This window comes from Suricata suricatta, chromosome 11 (assembly GCF_006229205.1).
Source record: "Suricata suricatta isolate VVHF042 chromosome 11, meerkat_22Aug2017_6uvM2_HiC, whole genome shotgun sequence".
Lineage (NCBI taxonomy): Eukaryota > Metazoa > Chordata > Mammalia > Carnivora > Herpestidae > Suricata > Suricata suricatta.
The window spans coordinates 2,031,294-2,043,484 of record NC_043710.1 but is presented as its reverse complement, the minus strand read 5'-3'; the positions used below and the strand labels follow the sequence as shown (position 1 = coordinate 2,043,484).

Below are 12,191 nucleotides of genomic sequence, written 5' to 3'. Positions count from 1 at the left end.
GCTGTCCTCTGAGGGGACGCCTCGAGGGGGGGGCCGCCTGCTGGCCACTCCCCTGGGCACCCAGGCATGGACGCCCGCGGCCACTCAGAGCCAGGCCAGGAGAGGACACGTGGTGGCCGCAGGTGCCACGGCGCCAGCCACGCCAGACGGCCAGGTGGCGGGTCTGCTGGCGTTGCTGGGCGCCGACCGGGTTTGGAGAAGAAGGCGGATTGGATCCCAGTTGTGTGGAGTGTGCTTGGACCCAGCCGCGGGGGGGTTAGAGTTTCATCAGTGAGCGCGCCGGGACGCGGGGACCCGGGGACGCGGGGACCCGGGGATTCCAGCCAGAGTCACGGCGCTCTCCCGTCCCTGACGTCCACGGCGTTTCTCAGTAAAACAGAGTTGTCCTCGCTGAACTCTGTGTGAACAGCCTGCAGCGTCCTCTCTGATGCGGGTGGGGGGCCCCGCGAGGTGCCTCTCCCACGCTAACGACCCTCGTTCCTTCGTTCTCACAAAGGAGGTGTTTATTCCTCAAAACGGGAAGAAGGTGACGTGGTACTGCTGCGGGCCCACCGTCTACGACGCGTCTCACATGGGGCACGCCAGGTAGGACCCGCTGCCGGGCGTCTGGAGGGGCGGGCCCCGCGGGAGCCTCTCGGCCCTTCAGAGGTCTCTGCCACCGGGACCCGAGATTGGGAGGAAAGTCAGCCCTGAGCCTCTCTTAGCTCTCAGATAGAATTCTCGTTCTGTAAGTGGCGCATGCCCGTGGCAGAGAAGTGGGCGAGTGCGGGCGGGCGACGGGATCCCTGCCCGGCCGTGGGGCCGGCGGCCTGTCGGCACATAGACATCTCGTCCCGCGGCTCTGGCGGCGGTCGCGGGCCCCGAGTAGGTGGTGGCCGCGGCCCGGGGGTGCGTGGCGGCCGCAGGAGAGTGTGTCCACGGCTCCAGGTCCTACATCTCCTTCGACATCCTGAGGAGAGTGCTGCGGGACTACTTCGGGTTCGACGTCTTCTACTGCATGAACATCACCGACGTGGACGACAAGGTGGGGCTCGCAGCGGCCACTGTCTGCCCGGCGGGAGGGGGGGGTTGCCCGCGCACATGGAGTCGGCGTCGCGGTTTGTGCGAAGGACGGTGCGCCTTCCGACGCGAAGATGCTGTGAGAAGCTGCACGTCCGGGGACCCAGCTGAAGACGCACCAGCGCCAGGGGGCGTCCCCGCCATCAGCAAGGTCACGGAAGGACGGAAGGGGGCGGTGTGACCGGCCGCCCGGCGGGGCTCGGAGTCTGCCTGCCGCGGGGTCGAGGGTGACCCCTGGCCCCTCTCCTCTCCGCAGATCATCCGGAGGGCCCGGCAGAACCACCTGTTTGAGCGGTACCGGGCGGAGCGGCGGCGTGCAGCCCAGCTCCTGGACGACGTCCACGCCGCCCTGCAGGTGGGCCCCCGGCCGCTGCTCCTTGACTCCTGACTGCCCCTGGCGTGGGACCGTCTCCCGGCTGCAGCCAGCGCCGCCGGGGCACCGGGGTTCTGGTCCACGTGGTCCCCAGGCCTGTGGGAAAAGTCTCCAGGAGAGACACGCTCAGACGGGGCGCGGAGTCAGGGACTGAGCCGGACGCTCACCCCTAGAATGCCCCTGACGCTCCTGTGTCTTCGGTGCCGAGGTCACAGCCACATCTGAGAGCTGAGTGCCACATGGAAGCTGTCCAAGCCTCAGAAACCGGGGGCACTAGAGGTTTTCAGAATTATTCACCGAAATTCTTTCCAATTAGTATTTAGAATGACACCGTCACAAAGTACGGTACTAACAGGTTAGTGTGAGAATTCCTCTAAGAGAAATTACTGTCCTCGTGACGGCAGCAGCGGTGAGCTTGCGTGTGTCGTCTCTAGAAGAGGAAGTAGGAGTGAAATTAGAGCTCCGCAGTCTCGGGCTGACGGGGGTGGCCCCCAGGTGACGCCCGAGGGACCCCAAGCATAGGCATTTTGCACAGGGAAACAGGCCGGGGCGCAGGGGAGCGGGGCTTCAGGCCTGTCCACCGTGGGACCTGCCGCTCCCTCGGGGAAGGGAGGGCCACACGCTGGGGACACTTGCAGGGCAGTGGGAGGGACCTGCCCTCGGGAGCGCAGGGGCAGCACCCGAGGGCTCTGCCCTGTCCTGTGCTTGCAGCCGTTTTCAGTCAAGTTAAGTGAGACCACGGACCCCGACCGGAAGCAGATGCTGGAGAGCATCCGGCGAGCGGTGGAGCTGGCCGCGGGGCCTCTGGAGAGAGCCGTGCGCGATGGCCTCCCGGCCGAGGAGGCCGACCGATGTGCAGAGGTGAGGCCTCCAGCGGGTCCCGCAGACCTTGCCCTGAGGTGCTCGCTGCAAGCAGTCCAATCCTGTCCCTCTGCACCGCCCTGGGGCTGAGCAGGCCTCCCCTCCCCGCCCAGCACGCCCTCACATGTGGGGGGGCGCATGGTTCCAGGGGGTTCCAGGGGACTCCCCTGTGTCTCTGGGCGGCACCTGCAGAGAGTGGAGTGAGGCTGGCGTTGACCTGGGCCGTGGGGCCCCGGGCCTCCTGGGCAGGCTCCTCCGCCCCCGGGGACCAGGTGAGGGCGCTGGATGCACTGGGGCCCTGCGCCTGCACGCTGGCGCCGCCTGCTGGCTGCGAGGAGCACCCGGAGCCCAGCTCGGCCTTCGCTTTCACATCCCTCTACGTCGGCCCCGCGACCAGTGTAAGGGGCCTGCTTCTGCGCGGGCCTGCATCGTAGCTGCCTTCCTGCGCCGGGTCTCCTGTGCCCGCTGTCTCTCCCTCCCCTGGGACACCAGTCACGTTTCCTGGTTACCAGCGGTGTGACGGGGAATTTTTTCTCCATCGATCCACCGATACCCTTTTTCTTAGAAGAGCGCAGTACAACAGCCATTACGTAACATTTACCGTCTTGACCGTTTACCGGCGCACAGCCCTGGGCACGGAGCACGTTCCCGCTGGTGTGCAGACGTCCCCACCCTCCATCTCCGGAACTTTCCATCTTCCCAGACGGAAACTGTGTCCCTGTGAAACACGGGCCCCCCCTTCTGTCTGTGGTGAACAGGGATGTACAGCCATCCCGTCCAGCCCCCAAGTTCAGTTCCTCGGCGTGGAGACCCCCAGAGTGGCAGTCTGGAAGGCCCGGCAGTGGGATTCCGGGTCCCGAGAACCCACCACCCCGCACCCAGACTGCGGTCCTGACTGATCTCACCGACACTTGTTATTTCCGCTCTGCTGGGCGGGCCGTGGCCCGGGGCGTGGGGTTGGCGCTTCCCTGGTGGCCGGGGAGGCCGAGCCCTTTGCCGTGAGCTGGGAGTCCTTTTCTGTCTGTGGACACACATTTGCAAGAGTTTCTCCGGGCCGTGCACGTGAGCGGAGCTGCGGGCTGTCGGATCCCGGGCACCGGCCACACGGCCGGTGATTCTCCGGAAGGATGTGCGGCCCTGGGCGTGGACTTGTCCTCACATCGAAGGGGTCTCACGGGGATGTGGCTGGAGGGGGAGGCTCGGGCCGAGTCTGGAAGACTCCATGCATGGGCTTCGGAAGCTTCCTGGTTCCTGTGAGCGGATGCGAGGCGCCTCCCCTGACCACCCCACCCTGAAAACATTGGGCCACACGTGAGCGATGTTTGTGCGTGGCTTCCCCGTGTGCTGTCGCGCCGGTGGCTCTGCCCGGCACCCGCCACGGCTCCCATCCACCACTGCTCTAGAAGCGGGCAGGTTCACATCTATGTGTCACGGCAGAGGGCGGGGCCGGGTGTCCCCGCTGCTCCGCATAGGGACAGTTTCCCGCAGACTCAGCAGGGGTCGGAAGCTGGGGCCCGCGGCGCAGTCCCGCTCCCCTGAGTGTCTGTGCCAGGGTCTGTGTGCCTCCTGCGCAGCGGCACTTGGGGTTGCCACGTTCCTCCCTTTCGTCGGTGGGACGGAAGCCAGGGTGTGACGTAGTTACCGCAGTGTCACCCGCATTTCGCTGACCTCTTGTGAGAGGACCTTTCCACGGGCTCTCCTGATGGCTGTGATTCTGGGCACAGGGCTTCTGTGCCGTTTTCCAACGGGCTTTCTGTCTTTTTCTCATGGGTTCGTAAACAGTCTTGGTCTTGGACGCTACTCCTTTGTCATTTAAAAATGCTGCGAACGCTTTCGCCCAATCTCTGATTTTTCTCTTTCTTTTAATAACAGGGAGTCTTGAATGCTAACCCTCTAACGTCTCAGGTTTTTCATGCGCTTTTGCGTCCTGCGTCCGGTCTGAGCGTGTGGGTGCCCGGCTCTCCACTGCCGGCCACGCCGCCCGCCCCGGCTGAGCATCTCGCAAGGGAAGAGGGCTTGTGTGCCCTGCTTCTGTCCTTCGGGTGTGTCTTGACTCGTCCGCTTGTCCTGGCCCGTGGGAGGCACAGGCCGGATTCTAACAGTTAGACAGCAGCGTCATTTCCGACGGGTCGGTCCCCTCCGTTCTTTCTGTTTCGTCTGTTTCTTTAAAGACCTGGTTTCTGGAGCAGTTTCAGGTTCACAACTCCCTGCCCCCACCCACTGTCAACACGCCCACCTGCACAGACACGTCCTCACCGGGAACCCGGAGCTGACACGAGTCCTGTCTGAGGGGGTGCTCTGTGGGTGTGGACGGACGTGTAGGGGGGCGCCCATCTGTTCCAGCATCAGGCAGGGTCGTTTCCCTGCCCTGGGAAGGCGTGCGCCCACCTGCTCCGCCCCGCCCTCCCCACCTCCCAACCCCTGGAAACCACTCATCGGTCTGCTACCTCCATGCTTCTCCCTTTCCAGAACGTCACGGACTTGGCATCGCGTACCATGATGCCCTCTCAAATTGGCTTTTGTCGCTAATACACATTTCAGGGTCCTTCACAGCGTCCTGTGTCTCTTTAGTGCCGTCTGCTGGACGCCCCCCAGCTGGTTTGTCGCCCCCGTGCCAAGCGCATCGCCGTGGCTTCCGAGGGTAGGCAGCTGCGTGCTGGCGTTCGGGTGGACGTAAGGTTCCGGCTCCTCTGGGTCAGTACCGGGAGCCCGGCTGCTGGCTCGCATGCGCAGGCAGACATCACACGTCCTCCAGAGTGGCCGCCCCGCCCCCACTCCCACCGGCGGTGAGAGAGAGAGAGAGAGCGCGCGCGCGGCCTGCCGGCCTGGGCTCCCCGGCCTGGAGCGCCGTCAGTGTGTATTTCCACTGTCCCGATCGCTGGGTGATGGCAGCCCCCCGGGGTGTGCACGTCCCCGACGGCATCGTGGGGAGCGTCTTTCCGCATCCCTGTTGGCCATCTGGGTCTCTTCTGCATCGAGTTGTTTTCTTGCTGTTGAGTGCGCACATGTCGGGTGACAGCCCTTTATCGGTTGTGTCTTTGGCAGATGTTTCCTCCTAGTCTGAGCTTGTCTTTGTGTGTTCTTGGCCGTGACTTTCCCAGAACAGAACTCTGTGATTTTAATGCAGTCGCGCACCACTTCCTTTCCCGACCGCGCTGTGGGGTGGTGGCCGCCCCGTCTCTCCTGGGTGACCTCCGGTGTTGCAGCTTGCATGCCACTCCCAGATGTGCCGTCCTGCGAGTCGCTTGTGGTGAAGGCTGAGAAGGCGGGTCTAGTTTCTTCTTCTCGCACGTGGGCATTGCATTGTTCTAGTGCCTTTTCTTTCTTTCTTTTGTTTAAAATGTTGATGTTTTAGAGAGAGAGAAAGAATGCAGGAGGGGCAGAGAGAGAGGGAGACCCAGGATCCGAAGGAGCTCCAGGCTCTGAGCTGTCGGCACAGAGCCCGACGCGGGGCTGGAACCCACGAACCACGAGAGGGTGACCTGAGCCGAAGCCGGGCGCTTGACTGACTGAGCCCCCCGGCGCCCCACTGATACTTTATTGAGGATTTTTGCATCTATGTCCATGAGAGATACTGGTCTGCAGTTTTCTTTTCTTACAGTGTCTGACTGTGTTTGGCATTAGGATAATGTCGTCCTCATAGGATGAGTCAGGAAGTAGCCTCTCTGCTACTTTCCTCTGAAAAACTGTAGAAAATTGATGAAACTCGTTCTTCAGTGTTTGATAAAATTCACCAGTGTCTGTTTTGGGAAGTTATAAATTATTGATTAAATCTCTTTAACGGGCATGATTGTGTGGTCCTGGGTGAGTTTTGGCAGCTTCTGTCTTTCAAAGAACCAGTCCCTTAGTCCAGGTTATCAGGTTGGGGGCTCAGAGTTGTACCCCGTGTTTGTTACTTTATTATGCTTGTAATTTTCATGGGATCTGTAGTGATGTACCTCTTCCACTTGGGATACTAGAACAGTGTCTTCTCTCTCTCCTCAAGTAGCTTGGCTGGAGGCTTATGCTTTCTTCATTTCCCTAAGAACCAGTTTTTGGTTTTGTGGATTTTTCCTCTATTGATTTCCTGTTTTCTGCTTTAATTTTTATTATTTCTTTTCTTCCATTTTGGACTTAATTTGTTCTTTTTCTAGTTTCCCAAGGTGGAGGCATAGATGATTAATTTATACTTTTTTTCCTGTTCTAATCTATGCATCCAGTGTTACAGATTCCCTCTAAGCACTGCTTTTGCCGCATCTCAGAAATTTTGATAAGCCGTGTTTTCATTTTCATTTAGTTAAAAAAATTCTTCTTTTTTTTTTTTCATTGCTTCTTTGGTCCGTGTGTAGTTTAGAAATGTGTTCTTTGCTCGCCATGTATTGTGGGGTTTTCCACCTCGCGTTCTCCTACTGGTTTCTAGTTCAGTGACACAGTTCAGTGACACTGGACCACAGTTCTAGTTCAGTGGTCCAAGCGCAGGCATGATGTATGATTTCTGTTCTTCTAAATCTGTGCAGGCTTGTGGTCTGTGCTCAGGAACGTTGTGTGCTCTGCCCGCTGTTGGACGAAGTGGTCAGTCCGCTGCCTGATGGGCCTGTTGATTTCATCCCCGTGCTTACCCGTCTCCTGCTGCTGGGTCTGTCCTCTTCCGAGAGAGGCGTGTTGAAGTCCCCAACCGCCTTCCGGGGTTCATCTGTTTCCCCATGCACTTCTGCTCGCCCCCCGCCTCCTGTGGTTCCCAGGCCCCGCCTCCCGTGGTCCCATACCCCACCCCAGGCCCCGGTTCCTGTGGTCTGATGCCCCGCCCCAGGCCCACCTCCTGCGGTCCCAGGCCCCGCCCCCATCTGCAGAGCCGTCCTGGGGAACTGACCCGTCTGTCCTGCCCTGTCTTTTTCTCTCCCTGAGGACTCTCCTGGCTTTGAAGTCTATTTTGTCTGAACGTAGCTACTCTTGCTCTATTTCACTTATTTTCGCTTTGGTACTGTGGTACATTTTCCTCCATCTGTTCACTTTTGATCCGCACGTGTCTTTTTATTTGAAGTGGATTCCTTGTGGGCACCTGAGAGTTGGGTCTTGTGTTTTGATCCACTCTGGTCGTGCCTTTGGATTGGGGCGTTTGGACCATCGGCGTTCAGCGTGGTGCCGCCGTGGTTGAGGCTCAGCTGCACGGTGTAGCCTTCTCTGGTCGCCTTGTTCTCTGTCCTCGTTTTGTCTCCCATGCCGTCTCTGTCTCCCGTGGTTTTAACAGAGCGCTCCACGTGGTCCTGCTTTCTCTCCTTTCCTAGCAGATCAGTAAGACGCTGTTTTTAGTGGTTGCCCTAGAGTTTGCGATGCATACCGCTAATCTCAGGCCACTCTAAGAAACACTGTACGCTCCGTGGTCGTAGGCGTGCCCTCAGCGACGCGGTGGCCTGGTTCCTGCCCCGCCCTGGGTCGTGGCCACACAGAGGGCGCTGTGGCTACTTAAGTAGGTACGTGATGTGCAAATGGATGCATTTCTACTGTCATTCTGAACAAGCTGTTCTCTGTCAGATCATTTAAGAAAAATAGAAGTTCTGGGGCGCCTGGTGGCTCGGGCGGTTGAGCAGCCTGGCTCCCGTTTTCTGCTCAGATCATGAGTCCAGGGTTGTGGGATCCAGCCCGCGTCTGGCTCTGCGCTGCCAGCGTGGAGCGTGCGTGGGATTCTCTCTCCCTCTCTCTCTCTGCCCCTCCCCTGCTTACGTGTGCACTCCTTCTCTCCTCTCTTTCTCTCCTCTAAAAATAAAATAAGCAGTTTTTATCTTACCTGCACTTACTCTTTCTCTGATGTTCTTCCCCACTTTACAGACCAAGGTTTCCAACCCGTTACTTCCGTCCTCTCCAAAGAACGTCTCTGGACATTTCCAGAGACAAAGCAGGTCTACCGGCACCAAGTTCCCTCATGTATGTTTGCCCGGGAGTCTTTGTCTCCCTTCGCTCTGCAGGCTGATGTCGCAGGGCACGGAATTCCCGGTGGTGAGTGTTTTGTGTCCGCACCAAAAGTCCCCTGTCCCTTCTTGCTTGCGCGCTGCGTGGGGACAAGTCAGGTGCAGCTCTGGCCTCTGTTCCTCTGCAGGCCGGGCGTTGCCTCTGGCTTCTTTCAGGATTTACCCCCTTCCGTTTCGCGCAGCCTGAGCACGGCGTGCCGGGTCCAGCATTCGGGTGTTTCTCCTGTGCCTGCGGTTTATGTCCGCACCAGTGGGGCGCTCTCGCTCGGCGAGGTTTCCCATGTTTCTCCCTCCCTTTCTGTCCCCGGGACGCACGTGCGACACGTCTGCAGTGGTCCCGGGTCCTTGGCTGCCCTGTTCGGTTTTGTTCGGTCTTCGGGAACGCAGCCTTTCCGATTTTCAGTTTCCGGGGTTTCTCTTCCGTTGTCCTCAAGCCCCAAGGTCCTTCCGTCGGCCGCGTCCGGTCTCCCGATGACCCCACCAAGGACGGCCTTCCTTTCCGTCCCGCTGTGGCTGCCTCCTGCCTGTTCACTCAGGACTTCCGTCTCCCTGCTCACCTGACCCTCGTTCCCGTGCCGGCCCTGCCCGTCGGGGCCCTGAGTGTAGTGGCCCCAGGAGTTTGGGCCCCAGGAGTTTGAACCCCCAGCCCTGACAGCCGCGGTCACACTGTGTGTTCACATCGGTCTGTGCCTTCTGGCGTGCCTGCTCGCTTTCCCCGATAGCCAGCCGCGAGGTGCCCGGCTGTGAGCCGGCGAGCGGGGAGGTGACCGGGCTGGGGCCGGGCCCTGTGCCAAGTGCCGTGAGCGGGGCTCGGTGTTGAGCAAGCCATGCCTCTGGACCAGCCTCCCCGGTGCCCGGCCTGGTGGTGATGGGGCCGAGCGTCCTGGTGGGTCCCCGCGGCCGCCCGCCAGCCCAGCAGCGGGTAGCGGGTGTGTCCCGCATGGGAGCTCCTGGCTGTACCTTCGCTGTCCACGTCATGTGTGCGAGCGCACCCCCTGTGTCCTCACCCTGTCTGCCGTGTGCACCTCCCCTGAACTCTCTCTCTGCACCTTTGGTCTTGCCCCGTTGCCCCCACTGGCAGAGCGCAGGCCGCCTGCCTTACCCCACCCCTTGTCACTGCTCCAGTTAACGTGAAAAGACGCTGGGTTCCCTTGGAGCAGGACCCCTGGGTCCCCCCGCCCGCACAGCTCAGGACACTCACATCATGTCGCGTCACAGGTGTCCTGTCTGCTGTGGTGACAGGACACGGCTCGGACCAGCACTGCACCGTTGTCCGTGATGTGGGGCTGCTGTCTTCAGTCGATGGCTCCTGACGGTCAGGGCGCCCTGGCCATGCCGCCCCCCTCCAGGACGGGGCCCTGCGTCTCCGTGTCCCCACAGCGGGTGACCCCACTGTGTGCGCTCCTGCCCTGCCCTGCGGTGGCCCGAGCCCCGCCTGCCGTCCCCAAGGCCACCCCCACCCTCTGACCACAGTAGTCGGACCTCCTGAATGTGCCGCGTCTCCGGACCTCCCACTTACGGGGTCTGGTGTCTGTGTCTGTGCCCGCCACCCACACGAGCGTCATGGCCTCACGGGGGCGCCGCACAGCCGTGAGTTCGAGGCCTCGGTTAAGGCAGGCCGGCGGCACGAGGTGCGGGCCCGTGAGACTCGGGCACGTGTGGATGCCGTGTCTTCGCCCCCAGGTGTTGATGGAAGAAGCAAAAGATGTGCTCTCTGAGTGGCTGGACTCGACGCTCGGCAGTGAGGTCACGGACAATTCCATCTTCTCCCAGCTGCCTAAGTTCTGGGAGGAGGAGTTCCACAGAGACATGGAGACCCTGAATGTGAGAGTCCCGGGGCTGCCCCCGCCCTCCCTCGGGGCCGCCGGGGCCGCTGCGCCCGAGGCGCGCCGGCGAGGCTGCCGTTCCGGGTTCTCCCCCCCAGGTTCTCCCTCCGGACGTCCTGACCCGGGTCAGCGAGTACGTGCCGGAGATCGTGAACTTCGTCCAGAGGATCGTGGACAATGGCTACGGGTAAGCCCCGCCCCCCCGTGGGAGCAGGCTCGTGGGGCAGGGGGCGTGGCCGGGGAGGGCGGTGGGGTAGCGTCCGGGGGGGGGGGGGCAGGCCCGCGGGGCTGTGGCCACCACGCCCCTGCTCCTGGCGTCACAGGGAAGGGCCTGTCCCGGCCCCCGTCCTCGGCCGGCAGACGGCAGCCCTCCCGCGGCCCTTACACGCGCTTGTCGCTGCACACGGCCACGGGGCTCCTCCTGCTCGGACGCTGCCGCAGGGGCGCACGGGCTGAGGGCCCCCCTGGTGATCTCGCTCCCGTAAAGACCCCGTCTCCAAATACTGTTGTGTCCTGAGGCGCTGCCACCAGGCGGTTGACACGGGAACATGGGGAGGACACAGCTGAGCCCGTGAGGCCGGCCCCCGTGCACGCCGACCCTCACGGCGGGGCTCTCCTGGGGGCTGCCACCGAGCCCTCGGCTTCGGGGCCTCTCCGTGAGGGGACGCTCGGGCTTTCCTTGCTGCGGACGCCATCTCCTTGCTCGGGGCAGGAGGGAGAGCGGGGGCGGGGTGTTGGCCGCACCCGGCCTGCCCCAAAGCCCCCGGCCCCCACACTTGCTGGTGCAGCTCAGGGCCTGGCCCGGCACCTGGGGCCGCGGCACGGATGGGGTGCTGCAGAGAGCCGCGGGCACGGGGCCGGGGCTGGTGGGCGTGGACCGGCCGGCGGCGTCTCGGGCGCGTCCCGCTCTCCTGCAGCCTCCTCCTTCCTTTCCAGCTATGCTTCCAACGGGTCCGTCTACTTCGACACCGTGAAGTTTGCTTCCAGCGAGAGGCACTCCTACGGGAAGCTGGTGCCCGAGGCCGTTGGGGACCAGAAGGCACTGCAGGAAGGGGAAGGTAAGCAGGGCCCGGCGAGGGGCTTCAGTCCCAGCGGCGCGGCCTCTCCCCCGATCCCCCACCCTCAGCCTGGCCCGCCTGGGCACCTGGGGCCGGGCCTTGTTGCCCAAAGAGCCTGAGGAGCTTTCCACAAGAAACTAGAAAGTGAGTGTGTCCAGCACCACCTGGAGGGGCACAGCCAACCCGGGGCCTGGATCCGGCGGGTCAGGGTGGCTTGTGGGACACCCAGTGCTGGCGTGTCACGGACATGCAGCAGGCTGTGACCTGCTGAATGAGGGGGCAGAAGCCCCCCCGCCCCACCCCCAGGTCAGCATGTGGCCCCCTTGGCATCCGAGCTCCCGTTTTGGGGAAGTGAAAACCCCAGGGCTGCTGTGCTTGAGGGCGCAGTGCCAGCGCGCCCACACAGAGGACGTGGGTCCTGTGTTGGCACCTGCGGGTCCTGGACGCGCACAGGCAGCCGGGGGAGGAGGGGGCGGCGGGAAGCAGGCCCCTGGTCGCCACTGCGCGGGCGCAGGTCTGCGCGGCGGCCCGGACGAGCGCAGCAGGGGCGAGGGGCGGGAGCCGCCAGGTCAGGCCCTACAGGAGCGCCTTGGCTGTGAGCGGGCGCCACACTGTCTGGCGCCCGGGCCGTGCCACAGGGTGTCTGGGCTCTCTCTTTTTGCTTTTTGCTTTTTAAAGTTTATTTATTTTGTGAGAGAGAGAGAGAGGGAGGGAAGGAAGGAAGGCCTCTGTGTGCAATGCGAGTGGGGTCGCGGGGCAGGGGTGTGAGGGGCAGAGAGAGAAGAGCCTGACTTGGGGCTAGAACTCATGAACCGTGCAGTCGTGACCTCAGCCAAACCCACGAGTCAGACACCCAGCTGCCTGAGCCCCCGGGGCACCCCGAGGATCGCTGTGGGCATCTTGCAGAGTAGAGGAGGTGCCGTCACAACGCTGAGGCCCCCTGCCCTAGGAGGCGGGCCGCGGACTTGCATAGACACGCAGCGGGGCCCCTGCGCTCCTGCAGCCGTAGGGCCGGCGCCCCCGCTGCGCAGGGGAGCCCGCGCACGCCCCACAGAGCGGCAGCGCAGAC

General features: G+C 62.4%; 1 protein-coding gene across 1 annotated transcript in view; it reads left to right on the top strand.

Moving 5' to 3' along the window:
• The window catches only part of CARS (cysteinyl-tRNA synthetase), a 40,648-nt gene that overhangs the window by 12,072 nt on the left and 16,385 nt on the right, over positions 1-12,191 (top strand). Inside the window, exons 4-10 of the mRNA XM_029915158.1 lie at positions 497-585; positions 928-1,024; positions 1,316-1,414; positions 2,144-2,293; positions 9,922-10,062; positions 10,163-10,251; positions 11,001-11,122. Coding sequence (XP_029771018.1) covers positions 497-585; positions 928-1,024; positions 1,316-1,414; positions 2,144-2,293; positions 9,922-10,062; positions 10,163-10,251; positions 11,001-11,122 — 787 coding nt within the window. The remainder of the gene's footprint in view (positions 1-496; positions 586-927; positions 1,025-1,315; positions 1,415-2,143; positions 2,294-9,921; positions 10,063-10,162; positions 10,252-11,000; positions 11,123-12,191) is intronic.